We start from the raw sequence: 17527 nt of genomic DNA, 5'->3' as shown, positions 1-17527 counted from the left end.
ATATCATCAATGTCATTAAGTAAAATACATGTATATAAATAGATTAGAAATATTTTTCGGTTAGAATTAAAATCTATGTAATAAAAAATAAGTTATAAAAATAAATACCGAATTTTTATTTGTAATATAAACTGCTACAATATGCTAGTGTATACAAATGTATTTGTCGTATTGATTTGAAAGATCTTCAACATGGTTCAGATCTAAATTTGAAACTCGTAAAATAAAGCGAATCTTTATTTGTAATATAAACTGCTACAATATGCTAGTGTGTACAAATGTATTTGTCGTATTGATTTGAAAGATCTTCAACATGGTTCAGATCTAAATTTGAAACTCGTAAAATAAAGCGAATCTTTATTTGTAATATAAACTGCTACAATATGCTAGTGTATACAAATGTATTTGTCGTATTGATTTGAAAGATCTTCAACATGGTTCAGATCTAAATTTGAAACTCGTAAAATAAAGCGAATCTTTATTTGTAATATAAACTGCTACAATATGCTAGTGTGTACAAATGTGTTTGTACAAATGTATAACTCTTTGTCAATTGTTATGGCACCTTATAACTTAAAAATCATTTTCATTAACAAATATAAAAAGTGACAATTAATATTTTCATTAAATGCATATTTAATTATCAAAACAATGTCGATTTAGCTTGAATGTTCATTATAAATATGTAAGTTTAGGAAAACAAAAAATAATTAATTCTCGCAAAGAAACTTATTTTAAAAGAACCTAAACAAAAGTTCATATAATAATAAATCTAAAAATAGATATTAATTTAAACGAAGATAATGAGAGAATGGGGATGTTGTAAAACAATGAGACTTAATGATCAAATAATTAAAATAATAAAATTAATTAAAGGAAAGCTAAAATAGTTTAATGAATTTTTATAGATTGATTACACAATCAATGTTTCTGTGTCAATGTACATCAATCAACATTGTTTCATTGAATTTTGTCTTTCACCAAGAAGATTCAAGAACAAAGTTTTGTAGTTTCAATAGATTGATTACACAATCAATGTTTCTGTGTCAATGTACATCAATCAACATTGTTTCATTGAATTTTTGTCTTCATATATACTTATATATTACTGTTCCTATTTCCCTTATTATTAATTTTCAAATTCTTATAAAATAATTTTTTATTCTAAATGATTTGTCATAAATTAATTAATCTCATTTCCAAAAATATCATCTTCTGTAATTTCGAATTCATTGATATTTATATCATCGGATTCTTCTAATTTAATTGTAACAGAATTTGAAAACTGCTCATCATTTTTATTCAGATATTTTTCAATTTCTATATCTCGATAATCGGCCTCTCCAAATCGAAATGATTTTTTATGTTTTTTGATTATTTCACTTGGTATTTCTGCACGTTCTAATCCAAAATTAGATGTGAATACATCTAACTCTTGTTGAATTCTTGTCAATGGTATAAAATACGATTTTTTATGATCAAAATTGTCATTTTGCTGCCTTGCATATCGATGAAAATATACCTTATCAACTTTCAATAGGATGTAAATCATATGATAAATAGTTGGATGTGGGAATGCAATATGAGAGTTTAACACTTTTTAAATGACTCAACTCCATTATTGGAAAAGATCATATCAGATACTTTCAGCTTGTTAATTACATCATACTTTTTACCCCATGTATTTAAGAAATATTTTGCAAAATCATTTATTTCTTTAATCGCATCTAATTTTTTGCAAATTATTTCAAAAACTTCTATTGGAACAAAAGGACATGCACATAATAGTTTTAAAAGTGATTTTGCGCAAACATCGTTTTCATCACATAACTTTTTGAAATTTTTAACAAGAGCTGCTATATAATGAAATATACAACCAGTGACTGTAGTTTCATCATTGACTTTAGATTTGATTGATTTCATTAATGCATTCTCAAAATCTGATGTAATGATTTTATATTTTCCCAATGATATACTAATAAGAGGACATGTGATCATTAAATTAAAAACTGTATCATAGTTAAGTGATGATCTTCCTGTCATTAGTACATGAAGGAAAGGTAAATATAAATTTGTAGCTTCATCGTATACTAAAAGATTTAAGAGCTGCCCATTTGCTAACTTAATTGGAACGATACGAAATGTTCCATCTATGAAAAGATGGTTGCAAGTTTTAGCTCTTTTTATAAAAGCTGGCAACCTGAAGAAATAATAGTTAGTATCATCTGAACTTGAGTAATATTGGGTTATATAATAATCTGTGCTGTTATACTTTTCTAATAACTTCTTAATTAATTCATTTTCGCTTAGTTTGATTTTAGGCCTGATCTCGTAGTATAGCTTTGCTATTGTTTGAGGTGAAATATCAATAGTATCATCATGTGAAGAATTGTATTCAAATATGTGTTGATTTGAATATTGTCGAGCTTCAGCTAGTGATAACAATGGATTATTTTGAATATAAGTTGATATCATTGATTCGAATTCATACCTGATTTGATGTGTTCCATTGATTTCAATCGAATATTCTGATTTGGAGCAGTTGTGTGGAGGATTTATTTCGTGGATTGACGCTTTTATATTCGAACCAGCTGGAAATAATGATATAATTTGTGAATAACCACATTTTTTTCGTTTGGCACAATAATAGTGTAACTCTAAATGATCATTCTTGCAATAATAACGTTCAAATCGTAATGGAGTACCTTGAGGATATATCGTTTTCCTATAGGCAAGTTTGTCAGAGTCAGTTATACTAAATGTATGATAAGTACGTAAAATATCACTAATTTTTATTCTCTGGGCTTCTTTATCATCTTTGTTCAATATATTGTAGTTTGCAACACATTGTTCGCAAATGGTTTTGGAAAGATTATATTGACTCCTTTTGTCGGAAATACTTTGATATACTTTCGCATTATCAATAATAATTTGAGGGTTAATAAAGTTATCAAAAGATAAATTATCAGTTATATGTGGTTGTTGTTTAGGAAGAGCCTGAGTTGGAAGAGATTGTTGTTGTCTCTGTTGAGGAAGAGTCTGAGCTGGAAGAGATTGTTGTTGTCTCTGTTGAGGAAGAGTCTGAGCTGGAAGAGATTGTTGTTGTCTCTGTTGAGGAAGAGCCTGAGCTGGAAGAGATTGTTGTTGTCTCTGTTGAGGAAGAGCCTGAGCTGGAAGAGATTGTTGTTGTCTCTGTTGAGGAAGAGCCTGAGCTGGAAGAGATTGTTGTTGTCTCTGTTGAGGAAGAGTCTGAGCTGGAAGAGATTGTTGTTGTCTCTGTTGAGGAAGAGCCTGAGCTGGAAGAGATTGTTGTTGTCTCTGTTGAGGAAGAGTCTGAGCTGGAAGAGATTGTTGTTGTCTCTGTTGAGGAAGAGTCTGAGCTGGAAGAGATTGTTGTTGTCTCTGTTGAGGAAGAGTCTGAGCTGGAAGAGATTGTTGTTGTCTCTGTTGAGGAAGAGCTGGCGCTGGAGGAACTTGGATGTTTACTCTATTTACTTGTATAAAATTAGGAGGTAATTTGAGGATTGCTTGCCGAAATTTATTATTATTTGATTTTGGTTTCAATATGCGTCCATTAATATTTTGATGACCATCAGTAATTTCATCATTAATATTTAAATTTCTTTCATTAATGTTTTGATTAATATTTGAATGGCTATTAATCGTTTCCCCATCAATATTTGAATTTCTTTCATTAATGTTTTGATTAATATTTGAATGGCTATTAATCGTTTCTCCATCAATATTTGAATTTCTTTCATTAATGTTTTGATTAATATTTGAATGGCTATTAATCGTTTCCCATCAATATTTGAATTTCTTTCATTAATGTTTTGATTAATATTTGAATGGCTATTAATCGTTTCTCCATCAATATTTGAATTTCTTTCATTAATGTTTTGATTAATATTTGAATGGCTATTAATCGTTTCTCCATTAATATTTGGATTCCTATTGCCAATTATATCATTAATATTAAGCGCGTTTCCTGATTTAATTTTATCTGATTTTACATCTTCAATGATATCATATGAATCATCACTTGATTCAACATCGCTATCTGCTTTAAAAATCCCTTCTGCTAATACTTCTGTGTATTTTTTACCATTGCTATCTGTCCTTATTGCAATCATTTGACCTTTTATATCACTTCTTCTAAATTCTCTTACTTGTTTTAATAAGCAATTAAGTTCATATCCATATTCTTCGATTGAATCCATGTTCAGTATTTTCATAGCAGTATCAATGTCATTTCTGGCTGAAAACAATGCAATTTGTGAAATATCCATATCATATCCACATTTTATTAAATCCTCCAAATTTGATAGTTTAGTTGAAGAAATTATTGGATTGTCAAATAGTTTAGAGGCTTTTTTGACTCTTTTATTTCAATTGTCATATCTGAATAATGTTTAACATAATTAAACAATTGTATCTTCTTTGAATCTTTTTGTAATATAAAAGTCTTTAGTTTAAGATGAAATACTTTGGAAGCATATAGATATAATGATAGACAATGTATTTCTTGAGGAGTATTGACTTTTTTAATTTTATTTCCATATTTGAGCGTGATAACCATATCAAAAATGAATAACCTTAATTTATAAATCTGAATTTGATTTTAATAATAAAAATAATATATATATATGTAATTCATGAATTATATTTTTACACTTCATTTTACCTGAACAAATATAGCTGATATCAAATAACAATTTAATATAGAAATTGAAATTGTTATATATGCAATGTAAATACACATAATACATATATTATAATTTATCAATGATTATTGTCTAGACCAAAATTTGTAGATGGAATTATGCAATTTCTCAATTTAAAGTCCCAGCTGTTTGTATAACAACTTCATATTGAAATTTACTAATAAACACGGTAAGTTTCATAATTTTTATTATGATGATCTTACATTTGATTAAAATCGACGATTTTTCAATTGGAAAATAGTGCAAAGTAATAAAGAATATATTTAGCAAATTTTAAATTTTTTTCAAAAATTTTAGAATGAATCTATAGAAGGACTAGCAAAGATTTAAAGGAAATTTGAATAAACTCATAGAATTTTTGAAAGAAGAAGGGAGATTTGAGAGGATTTTTGGTCAGAAAAATATAGAATTAAATGAATAATTGGGTATGATAAGATAAGTGAAGGTAAAAGATAATTTTAGTAAACGAAAACGTGTAAAGTTGAAGCAAGGTAATATTTTAATCATTTAAAAAAGAAAAAGAGGAAAACTTGTTCTTGAATCTTCTTGGTGAAAGACAAAATTCAATGAAACAATGTTGATTGATGTACATTGACACAGAAACATTGATTGTGTAATCAATCTATTGAAACTACAAAACTTTGTTCTTGAATCTTCTTGGTGAAAGACAAAATTCAATGAAACAATGTTGATTGATGTACATTGACACAGAAACATTGATTGTGTAATCAATCTATTGAAACTACAAAACTTTGTTCTTGAATCTTCTTGGTGAAAGACAAAATTCAATGAAACAATGTTGATTGATGTACATTGACACAGAAACATTGATTGTGTAATCAATCTATTGAAACTACAAAACTTTGTTCTTGAATCTTCTTGGTGAAAGACAAAATTCAATGAAACAATGTTGATTGATGTACATTGACACAGAAACATTGATTGTGTAATCAATCTATTGAAACTACAAAACTTTGTTCTTGAATCTTCTTGGTGAAAGACAAAATTCAATGAAACAATGTTGATTGATGTACATTGACACAGAAACATTGATTGTGTAATCAATCTATTGAAACTACAAAACTTTGTTCTTGAATCTTCTTGGTGAAAGACAAAATTCAATGAAACAATGTTGATTGATGTACATTGACACAGAAACATTGATTGTGTAATCAATCTATAAAAATTCATTAAACTATTTTAGCTTTCCTTTAATTAATTTTATTATTTTAATTATTTGATCATTAAGTCTCATTGTTTTACAACATCCCCATTCTCTCATTATCTTCGTTTAAATTAATATCTATTTTTAGATTTATTATTATATGAACTTTTGTTTAGGTTCTTTTAAAATAAGTTTCTTTGCGAGAATTAATTATTTTTTGTTTTCCTAAACTTACATATTTATAATGAACATTCAAGCTAAATCGACATTGTTTTGATAATTAAATATGCATTTAATGAAAATATTAATTGTCACTTTTTATATTTGTTAATGAAAATGATTTTTAAGTTATAAGGTGCCATAACAATTGACAAAGAGTTATACATTTGTACAAACACATTTGTACACACTAGCATATTGTAGCAGTTTATATTACAAATAAAGATTCGCTTTATTTTACGAGTTTCAAATTTAGATCTGAACCATGTTGAAGATCTTTCAAATCAATACGACAAATACATTTGTATACACTAGCATATTGTAGCAGTTTATATTACAAATAAAGATTCGCTTTATTTTACGAGTTTCAAATTTAGATCTGAACCATGTTGAAGATCTTTCAAATCAATACGACAAATACATTTGTATACACTAGCATATTGTAGCAGTTTATATTACAAATAAAGATTCGCTTTATTTTACGAGTTTCAAATTTAGATCTGAACCATGTTGAAGATCTTTCAAATCAATACGACAAATACATTTGTATACACTAGCATATTGTAGCAGTTTATATTACAAATAAAGATTCGCTTTATTTTACGAGTTTCAAATTTAGATCTGAACCATGTTGAAGATCTTTCAAATCAATACGACAAATACATTTGTATACACTAGCATATTGTAGCAGTTTATATTACAAATAAAGATTCGCTTTATTTTACGAGTTTCAAATTTAGATCTGAACCATGTTGAAGATCTTTCAAATCAATACGACAAATACATTTGTATACACTAGCATATTGTAGCAGTTTATATTACAAATAAAGATTCGCTTTATTTTACGAGTTTCAAATTTAGATCTGAACCATGTTGAAGATCTTTCAAATCAATACGACAAATACATTTGTATACACTAGCATATTGTAGCAGTTTATATTACAAATAAAAATTCGGTATTTATTTTTATAACTTATTTTTTATTACATAGATTTTAATTCTAACCGAAAAATATTTCTAATCTATTTATATACATGTATTTTACTTAATGACATTGATGATATATGCAATTTATATGCACGTTTATCAATTATCAATATGAGCCATTGTATTGTTCATGGTAGTAATATTTGAATTTTAATAGTTGTTATCAACACCACGTAGCTTTTTGTCCTAAATTTATACTATTTGGTTCCGAAATAAGATTATAAATTTTTAAATTTAAATTCGACTTTTAAATACACTACTGATCGATTGCTTATATTGAGTTTCTGCTTTGCAAACAAGTTGAGGTTATAATTGTAAGTTTATTTGTATGAAATAAGAAATAATATATGTGACATTTGGATTTTATGCTACCATTTTTCTAAACAGGTGGTAGTGAGTCATTCACTTAAATATTGAGTAATCTTCAATAATGTGTAACGAAGATTTCTCTGAAACCATTAAAATAACGTATATAAATAATAGTATGTCAAAATGTGTGCCTATTTCAATTTTGCACACATTTTGACAGAAATTTGAATGAAATTTAGAGGTTTTTCTTCAAATTTGAATGATGCTTGTCAGAAAAAGTGTCAAAATGTGTGCAAATGTGTGCATTTTATCCATCTCGTTAATGTTTTACCTTTATTCTGTTTACCAATTGCTGCAGTGATTGAATTTAAGTAACATTCAGAATATGGAATTTTCATTAATTTTTCCTTAGATAGAGCATTTCTATTATCACTCAATGCTTCATTAATCATATCATCTACGTATGTATTATATACTCCTGCTAATTCTTCATAAGGGGTGGATGAATTTAAATCCATTTAATCAAAAATAAATTTATAATTTTAAACATTTCTATTCATCAATATTTCATCATATGAACTTCTATACTGTGGTGGTGTACCTGTTGGATGATATTTCAAACCTTCGTCCGGTGTCCATGTCCAATATGTAGTCCTAGTAAACCAAACCTGAGGAGGATTTGTCACCTTTGAACAGTAAGTGTCATTTTCACCCTGAATGATTGGATAAGCTTTCACTTGTACTGTAACTTGTGAGTTGAAAGTTTCTAATCCATCAAAGAATATACCCGCTCCATCACGTTGAACTGGAATAGTGCATAAGAATGAAGTTTGGTCTTTCCATGTTCTAGCTAATGGCGTGCCATCATCTGCATTCAGTGGTCTAGTTAATGAGTCCTCGTATTCTTCTGTGCATTCATTCACTCCATCTAAATCAGAAGCTTGAAGCATACGTGTAAAGAATATGTCACCCACTGTGGTCATCGCTTGATCGGGGAAGTTTCTGGAATCTATAGTGACCTGAAGACCTCGAAGCATTGGATTTTCTAAAACCGTTCTTTGCATTGCATTCTTCGGAAATGTTAACACAACATCTGTAACATTATGAAGAGCGTATGAGAAATCTGAGCTAATACCTTCAGGAGTGATGCAACCTCCATTTAGTGAACGAACGTCAATATGTTGAGCTGGAATCATGAATGGATCTTCCTTACTAAATAAACGTGGTATTGCTTTAACTGATTCTTCAATTAAACCGTATCCTGGTGTAATACATTTATCCTCTAAAACTTCCATCTTTATGCATGAAATAATAACGTCCTCAACTGTTGCGTCAGCAGATGTAGTGGCTAAGCTTGTAATTAATTTGGTAGAAAGTCCGATTTGTTGGAATTTGCGATCATATTTATAAACATGATTCATAATCTTTTCATAATTTTCATCAGTTATCTTTTCATAAACGTAATTTTGTAAATCAGCAACTCTTAACGGGTCAACCTGACAAAATACTAAAGTATCCCTGAAAACATAATATTTAAGAATGATATCACCAAATGATTTAGGATAATCATCGAACGCCTGAAATGCTAACAAATCATTTACCGGAATAATCATATCAAAAGTGACATCAACTTCTTCATTTGCTTTCTTGAAAACTTCTGAAGGGTCAATATATTTACCACATACTGAGTTATCATATTTTTGAACATTATTATATAACGAATGAACAAACTTTTTAACTTTCCTTTCTGATTTTGGTTTATATGTTGCAAATGCGAAAGATTCACGGGCGCAATCCATCTGAAGATAACCGGCATCACCTCTTTCGGTTTCTACTTCTAATTGTTTAAAGCTTTGATTTGATGATTTGTAACCAACGAATAAACGCATGCATTTAAAAGCGGCATCACATGTGAAAGCTTTATTTGAAACTAGAGTTGCTTTAACTTTGCGTTTAATATATGTGTCACCTAATTGGTTCACATCATGAGCCGGATTTGTAATTCTTAAATGAGTTTGTTTATCATCAAAATATGGAGCATCAGAGTCATAGCATGAACTTTCAAGTTCTCTATAATATCTTCTACCGTCATTCTTTGCAAATATTTCATTTATCTTTTCGAATGAATGAAACACATTTCCATTAATCGGTTTGGTGTTTGGCACCAAATAGTTAGTCGTCATTTATTAATAAATAAAAAATCAAAATTAAAAGATGAAAATGAATTTTTAATTTTAATGAAATAATCAACTATGGCTGCAGGTATATTTAAGAAACTGTGGGATAGAGTAAAAAGAGGAGCGCATAAAGTTTGGGAAACATTGAAGAAGGGAGCAAATTGGATATTTAAGAATAAAGAAGCAATTAGTGACGTTGCTGAATCAATAACGCCAAAAGCCGCCCCAATAAGAGAAATATTAAATAAAGGAGAAAAAGTTTATCAAAGACTTCAACCGATACTAAGATAAAAATAATATTTATTTATTTTCCCACTATCTACCTCCTATTTTATTAAGTATTCCTTCAGCTATTCCACCAACTGCGTTACCTGCTTGTGCTCCCATCGCCGGATTACCTGCTTTAGCACCTAATACTCCACCTATGATAGTTCCTGCCGTTTTCGCTACTGGTGCCAAAAAGTTTGCAATGGGTTTAATAATCTTTTGATGAACCCAACCCGCAGCTTTCTTAATTCCTTCCCATAATTTTTTAAAGAATCCTGCCGCCATTTCTGATTTAATATTAATTAAAAAATATATTTCATCACTTATATTCTAATTTTTATTTAATGATAAATGAAACCAATTTTAAAAATAAATGAAACAGAGGAGGAAATAAATGAAAATGTTCAACAAAAAATAAACGTTGTTAAACCAATTACTGAAATAAAAAATTTTTCATCTGTTGAAGAATTTAATGACTATTATGCTAACAATAAAAATTATTTGAAGAATTGACAACATGTAAATTGAATAAAATGTTTAAAGTTGATGGATTCAAAATTTCAAAAATAAAAGGAGTGGTTAGTTTGAAATCTATTCCTCAATCAAGAATCACCTCATTAATGAAAATAGATGATTTAACAAAAAGAATAGAAATTATTGAAGAGCGAATAAATCAAATAATTGATTTCATAAATCATGACTCGTTGAGCCCGGGTCCTTAAAGCCCATCACTGAGTTCAAGGTTATATTCATCAAATATTTCATTATTAAATGCAACTTCTGCTAGTTTATTTATTTTTTCAATACGATCATTTGAAAGTCTATCGTTTAATTTTTTCTGAAGTTTTTCATTTTCTAGTTCTGAAACTTTATTTGGATGATATGTAAATTCATGAAATTCTTTGGCCTCGGTTTTGATCATTAATTTACAAAGAACTTTTGTGGTTGGAATTCGTTTGAACCATTTATTAGTTATATTCGTTATATATTCAATATCTGGAATTAATTCCCAAATTTTTGCATTTTCAATTAATTTATTATCAAATGCAAAAGCAATGGGTTTAATATTATGTTTACCTTTATAATATAAACTTTCTACATAATCATCGAAATAAACATCTACTTGTTTAACATTTTCAAGAATTGGTGAAAGAGCATCCATTAATTGATTGACGGTTACGAATCTTGATCCACTCATTTTCTTACGAATTAAAAAAATAAATTATTCAAAAATGTCAGAAGAAAATATTTAAATAAATTATTTAAATTTTTTTACTCTATTCAAGAATTTTATTTTTGATATAACTCATTGAATTCAAAATTTTTTAAAAAATTGACACCATATATAACCAGTAGAAATTCTGCCAGTAGAAGTTCTACCAGTAGAAACTTTACTAGTAGAAGTTCTGCCAGTATAAACTCTACCAGTAGAAGTTCTGCCAGTATAAACTCTACCAGTAGAAGTTCTGCCAGTATAAACTCTACCAGTAGAAGTTCTGCTAAAGTGTTCAATTTTGAGGGAAACAGTAGAAGTTCTGCCAGTATAAACTCTACCAGTAGAAGTTCTGCCAGTATAAACTCTACCAGTAGAAGTTCTGCCAGTAGAAGTTCTGCCAGTATAAACTCTACCAGTAGAAGTTCTGCCAGTATAAACTCTACCAGTAGAAGTTCTGCTAAAGTATTCATAAACACCTTTTTATATCTTATTTACATCTAACATGCACCAATTTATTTTATAACTTTATTAATACTAAATTTTATTTCATACAAAAAGTAAAAATTCATAAGTTATATATTAATTTAATAAATTATATTATCATTTATAATAAAATTTTTCGAAATGCAGATAAATTTTAACATGTTCGAAATGAAACTATTATAAAATATATTCTTTTTATTAATGGTAATATAGGAATTGTAGGAATAAAAACTTTTTATAAATTATTCATAAATTTTTAAAATCTGCTATTCGGAAGTATGTTCAAAAATCATTCAATTATGTGAGAATTCTTACGATTACAAAAAATAAATTATTCAAAAATGTAAGACATGAATTTTTAAAGTTTATTTTTTATTCATGAAAATAATTATTTCTAATTTCTTTTACTCTCTCGTATATACTAGATTTAAAGAATTCAGAACATTTCCCATAATCTCCTAAATGTTTTCTTATCCCTAACGTGTGCCAGTTATTATATGAAACTGAATAAACTTTATTTTTATCTCTACACCTTTCATCACTTCCAATATATTTATATCTCAGTTTTGATTTAGCATTTTCATATTCATTAGCGTTTAATAGTTCACAGTCTTCCTTTTTAAATTGATGTTTAAGATATTCAGGATTTAATACTCTACGTTTATATGCTCCTAACTTAGTTCTAAAGGTTTTTCTACAAAATTTAGGAATTCCATCCTCTTTAATGTCATCAATGATTTCCATTTCATTATTTTCAATTTCTTCTTCTCGTTTATGAGGTCTTTGATTATGACTCCATTGATTCCATGAAATTAAATATTCTTTATCATTATATTTATACCTCATTAGCTTATTTTGGCTTTCATATTCATTTAATAATTCACAATCTTCATTTTTAAATTGAAGTTTAACCCATTCAGGATTTAAACAATGTTTAATTAATCGTGGAATATCTGACATCATCTATATATAGCTTCCTTTATAAAAGATAAAAAAATAAATTATTTTTTATTCATGAAAATAATTATATCTGATTTCTTTTACTCTCTCGTATATACTAGATTTCTCCTATCACCATAATCTCCTAAATGTTTTCTAATCTTATCGGTTTTCCATTCATAATATGAAACTGTATAACATTTATTCCTAAATTCATATTTTATTATAGATTTAGTATTTTCAAACTCTTCAATATTTAAAACTTTACATCCTTCTTTATTAAATATATGTTTCACATATTCAGGATTTATCATTCTGTAATATTGTTTTCCTTTATATCTTTGAATGTAAACAGGAACACCATCCTCTAAAATTCTATTATCCACTTTATCGGGTTTTACTTGTTGGGTCATTTATGTAAGAATAAAAAAATAAATTATTTTAAAATTAATGTTAATTTTTTAATGATACAAAATCGTTCTATATTGTATGAATTCTTACGTTTACAAAAAAAGTCACACAACCCGTCATATTCTACTACTATCAAATTATTAAAATTCATAGAAAAAACAGAAAAAGCAACAGATGAATTATTCGAACCGGAGAATGATTTGGGTTTCTATGAATATTTAAATTCGATTTTCTCAGATATTACATCTGCGAGAAATAAGCAATTTCTCTTGGAATTTCTAAATATCCATGAAGATGACTTCACTTATGATCAAACATTGTGAGGTCATTTTTGATCAACAAATTAATTGAAATTCCGATCAAAAAATTCACAAATTGGATCAAAAAAATCGAATCTCAAGTTAAAAATAAAAAATTTCTACATTTTTATCAAATTTAGATTTTTTTTTCAAATCATGCGAATTGATTGGATAATTGCATATTTTATCCCATGCATCTAGAAGTATGTGTAATATTTTTGCTTTCATCAAGAAATTGTCGAATTTGATCTTAATTTTTTTTGAAAAATATACTTTTAGAAAAAGAAATAGTGATTGAATAGCTGCCCATGCTGTAAAAGGGTTATTTTTACAAGTAAAAAATTGTTATTTTTCGAGCAAGTCGAGGCTTTTTTACCATCTTATTTTTGAAAAATTTACGAAAAATTATATCTGAAAAAACGCTTCATTTTGATATCTACAATGATAAAATACCAATGTTGCTGGGATATAATAGCTACATCTGACATCTACTACATTAATGCGTATGACAGGTAAAGTTGATTTCAAAAGTATAGCCTGGAAAGATTACAATAAATCAACGATAATTCAAAAAATTTCTTATAAGTTAACATAATAAAAATTTAATTTTATATTTTTATTAACTTAAGTATATAATATATTTAAATCTTAGAATGAAAATTCGGGACGCTAGCTATTCAATTTTCCCTTAGGACGCCATAAACCTCTCAAAAATGTGATGTAAATATCACAATTTTGAGAAATTTACACTAGGACGCCTTAGGACGCCAACCCCCTTTTTTACCAAGATTATATACCATGAAATTCATTATCACTACCTACATTCAGGATTTGTTGTCTCAAGCTATTGGGAGTCATTTTATTGGCAACCTTGAAGAAAAATGATTGCAAGAACGAAAATACATAAATGATTAGACTATATTTTTATATAAAATTTAGTCCTTGCATTTTTGTTCAAGAAACAATTCGTCATGAAGGGAAAAAATCCATAAAATGAGAAAACTAAGAAACGAGAGACCAAAATATCATTGAAAAATTGAATTGAAAACGATCGTATAATAATTTCTTGGAATGAAAAAGTCTTCATCACTTCCAGCAATTCTCAACAAGAACGTTGCATTTATTGATAACCCTATCTGTTGGGTATTTTACGCATTGTTATTCTTATTTGTTCGTATTCTTTTCATTGGAATTGGTTTATCATCCTCAGCTTCTTGGACACTTGTAAACTGGATTCATGGGATTATTACAATTATCCTTTTCCACTGGATAAAAGGCTCACCATTCATTGACGACCATGGCGCATATTCCCAATTAACCTTTTGGGAGCAAATCGACGACCAATTACAATTCACTCGAGCTAGGAAATTCTTAATTATAGTCCCATTCATATTATTTGTTTTGGCTGTTGATGCTGGTCATTGGGAATTAGCCTACATAATGATGAACTTACCAATCTTGGCAGTAATCGTCATTCCAAAGCTCCCATTCATGCATGGAGTAAGAATTTTCGGAATTAGTGCTTAAACTGATTTAATACCTTAATAGCATCTTCCAATGTTTACTCTCTCGTTCTATTTACGTTATTACATAGCAATAATTTAATAAAAAAAGTGTAAACAACGTTTTCAATAAAAATTATTTTTTGAAATTTTAACAAAACTGATTATAGAATGAAAATAAGTAAATAACTATTCTGTAATAATCTTTAACATTACTTTCATGAATGAATAAAAAATTATATAATAAAGAAGTAAATATTCATTAAATGAGATTATTATTTACTATCGATATGACTCTCTTAATGAGTTGATATATGTAATAACTATAAGCCTGATGAAATAGTCAGGACAAGGATAGATATTGGTTTATTGTTTTCGATGTGTTTTTACAGGTGTATTATTTGTTATTCTACAATCGAATGATATCGGAGTATATATAATATTGACTTTTCTTAATAGTTAGTTTATAAATGGGAAAGAAATTAGACAGTGAGGGGAAAAATAAAAATCGCTCAGAAAATTGTCAATTGAATTATTAAAATTTTTGAATGAAGTTGTTGAAGTTAGTATAGTTACCTAAAGGAATAAAGATGGATTTTTGAATTTTTGAATTGATTTTTGAAAAGTCCCGTGTAAATGTAAATAATAACAAGTTATCATAATAGAATAAATATTTTGTTTGATTAAAAAAAATAACGATGGATTTTGGATGAGAAAAAATGGTTAAAAAGAATTTAGATATAAATGCAAATATTAAATTTGCTAATTGATTTTATTTGAATGTATTTATTAATTGAAAAAATTGAAATAACATCTTTTTATTTGAGGAGATACGTTGAATATCGTTATTTAATTGAATTGATGACATAAATTAATTCTTTAAACATTGTATACATCATTTTTAGTTGGTTTCCTTATGATACTAAAATAAATTTTTATACTGCCAAAGAAAAAAATTTATATGAAATTAGTGTCGAAAATCATTTGAATAACTAAAATATATCCGAATAACTTATTTGAATGAAATTCATTCAAAAAAATTCTATGGATAAACATTATTTTATTTATGCCATAGCTAACTACACTCCAAAGTGATAGCAAATATATTTTCTTTCATCATTCATTTAAAATGTTCAAACATTTCAGATTGTGAGGTTTACGCTATTAGATAATTGAAATTTTTCTTTTTCAAAAATTTCTTCGATAGAGAGAGATTTCCTGTATGTTCAAAGACACATTAATTTTAGTTGTTCAGAAATTCTGTTCAAATTTATTCAATTAAACTTTTTAATATCATTCATGCTTTCTTTCCCAACATGGAAAGTGCATAAGGGTAAAATGCGGATAAATTATAAGCAAAATTTATCGCAAAGTATGAGAGATCAAGAAAAGATATTAGAGAGGGTTCAGCAAAATGGAATTAAAATTGATTATGTTTCAGCATATATCAATAAGTTATTTAGAACCAAACTTGCTCATACGACTCTACTTGCATTGGCAAAGGCCATTTCTGAGTCGACAGGGATCCAACTTGATAGACTTGCAAAAAGATATAAAAGTGCCTTATTATGTTGGTATTCTGAAAATTGGGATAAACTTCAAAATCAAATAAGAAATTTTAATATCAATAGCATTGCAAACGAATGTCAAATTACATTTAACAATTTAGAAAGCCAAAACTATAGTATTCAAGGTCCAAGTTCTTTACCAAAGAGAGACCATGTTGATTCTATGAAAATAAGATCTATTGATCCTACTGATTTATATTCTTTGCTTAACCATTAGATTTAATAAACCCTGTATTTTATATATTTATTTAATATGTGTGTCTTTATCATTACTTAGTTAAATGATATTTGTCTACTTGCATATTATCCTGTACAAATTGTTATTGTTAATTTTTGAATTTTGAATCAGCATGTTGATTCTGTTTCAAAGATAATCTGATACAAGACCAGCATTTTAATGGACATAAACTTAACTGTTTCATATATCTAAAATAAATAAGAAGATCTAGAAGATCAGGATATATCAATAAGCTTTCAAAATGAAATTTAATTGCATCCAAGAAAGTGAATTATAGTTATTTATATTCAATAAATGATAAAAGTTTATTTGCATCAAAAAGGAAAAACTTCTGAATTTGAAGGTGAAGGGAGCGATTAACAGCCTGATGGCATATATATTTGAATATGCCTTTGAAGTACAATATGAGTTCATTTTACAAAATACATTTTGAAGCCGAATAATGTGAAAATCAGATTCAGCAACAGTTAAATCTTAATCACATAAAACAATATAGATAAATATTATTCTTTTTTGTTATAAATAATATTGGGATGGTTGATATTAAGGATTGATGCATCGTTCAAAAGGATTGAAATAATGAAAAATGAGAGTTTGAAATTTTTATCTAAAGATATTGGAAATGAAATTACTGGAATGTTTATCTAAAGAAACCCTGTAATATATGAAATTTAATAAGAATCATTCCAAAACTCAACAGGAAATAGAAAATTAATAGTGAAAGTTTAAAATCAAAGGATATCAGATTTAAGAGATGACTGGATGAAATAATGAAGAACATGATGGAAATGGCAATTTCGCCACAGCTCCCGAAAAACATAAAAAGTTAATTATCTTGCTTAAGTAAAGGAATAATTCTTGATTTAATTATAGAAGCAATATATTTATCATTTTGTTATTTCCCAATTGAAAAATTTGAGAAAATAAAAACAAATTTATAAAGTAACTTAAAATGAAGATATTACTCGATATAAATCATTTTAAAATTTTGAGAAAGAATAATTCAATTGCAAAGATTACATC

At 27.4% G+C, this 17527-nt stretch overlaps 3 protein-coding genes and 1 pseudogene across 4 annotated transcripts, besides 3 other annotated features; 2 read left to right on the top strand and 2 right to left on the bottom strand.

Moving 5' to 3' along the window:
• Positions 1–7722: part of a mobile genetic element that runs on past the window's edge.
• TVAGG3_0447220 lies at positions 2971–3223 on the bottom strand (annotated as a pseudogene). Its single transcript has one exon. A coding segment is annotated over exon 1 (253 nt).
• Positions 6643–7708: a mobile genetic element.
• A 3416-nt stretch (positions 7723–11138) lies between the features above and the next one.
• TVAGG3_0447190 (uncharacterized protein) lies at positions 11139–11548 on the bottom strand (the record flags this gene model as incomplete). The annotated part of the gene is made up of 1 exon (XM_001296054.1): positions 11139–11534. One exon carries the CDS (start codon positions 11532–11534, stop codon positions 11139–11141), a length of 396 nt encoding a protein of 131 aa, XP_001296055.1.
• Positions 11549–13028: 1480 nt separating this feature from the next.
• Positions 13029–13981: a mobile genetic element.
• Positions 13982–14267: 286 nt separating this feature from the next.
• TVAGG3_0447170 (negative regulation of ceramide biosynthetic process) lies at positions 14268–14935 on the top strand (the record flags this gene model as incomplete). The annotated part of the gene is made up of 1 exon (XM_051234446.1): positions 14268–14723. One exon carries the CDS (start codon positions 14268–14270, stop codon positions 14721–14723), a length of 456 nt encoding a protein of 151 aa, XP_051104176.1.
• A 1137-nt stretch (positions 14936–16072) lies between these two features.
• TVAGG3_0447160 (uncharacterized protein) lies at positions 16073–16483 on the top strand (the record flags this gene model as incomplete). The annotated part of the gene is made up of 1 exon (XM_001307931.1): positions 16073–16483. One exon carries the CDS (start codon positions 16073–16075, stop codon positions 16481–16483), a length of 411 nt encoding a protein of 136 aa, XP_001307932.1.
• Positions 16484–17527: the final 1044 nt, after the last annotated feature.

This window comes from Trichomonas vaginalis, chromosome V (genome assembly GCF_026262505.1).
Source record: "Trichomonas vaginalis G3 chromosome V, whole genome shotgun sequence".
Taxonomy (NCBI): domain Eukaryota; phylum Parabasalia; order Trichomonadida; family Trichomonadidae; genus Trichomonas; species Trichomonas vaginalis.
The sequence above is the reverse complement of the archived record's forward strand: the minus strand, read 5'-3'. Positions and strand labels throughout refer to the sequence as shown.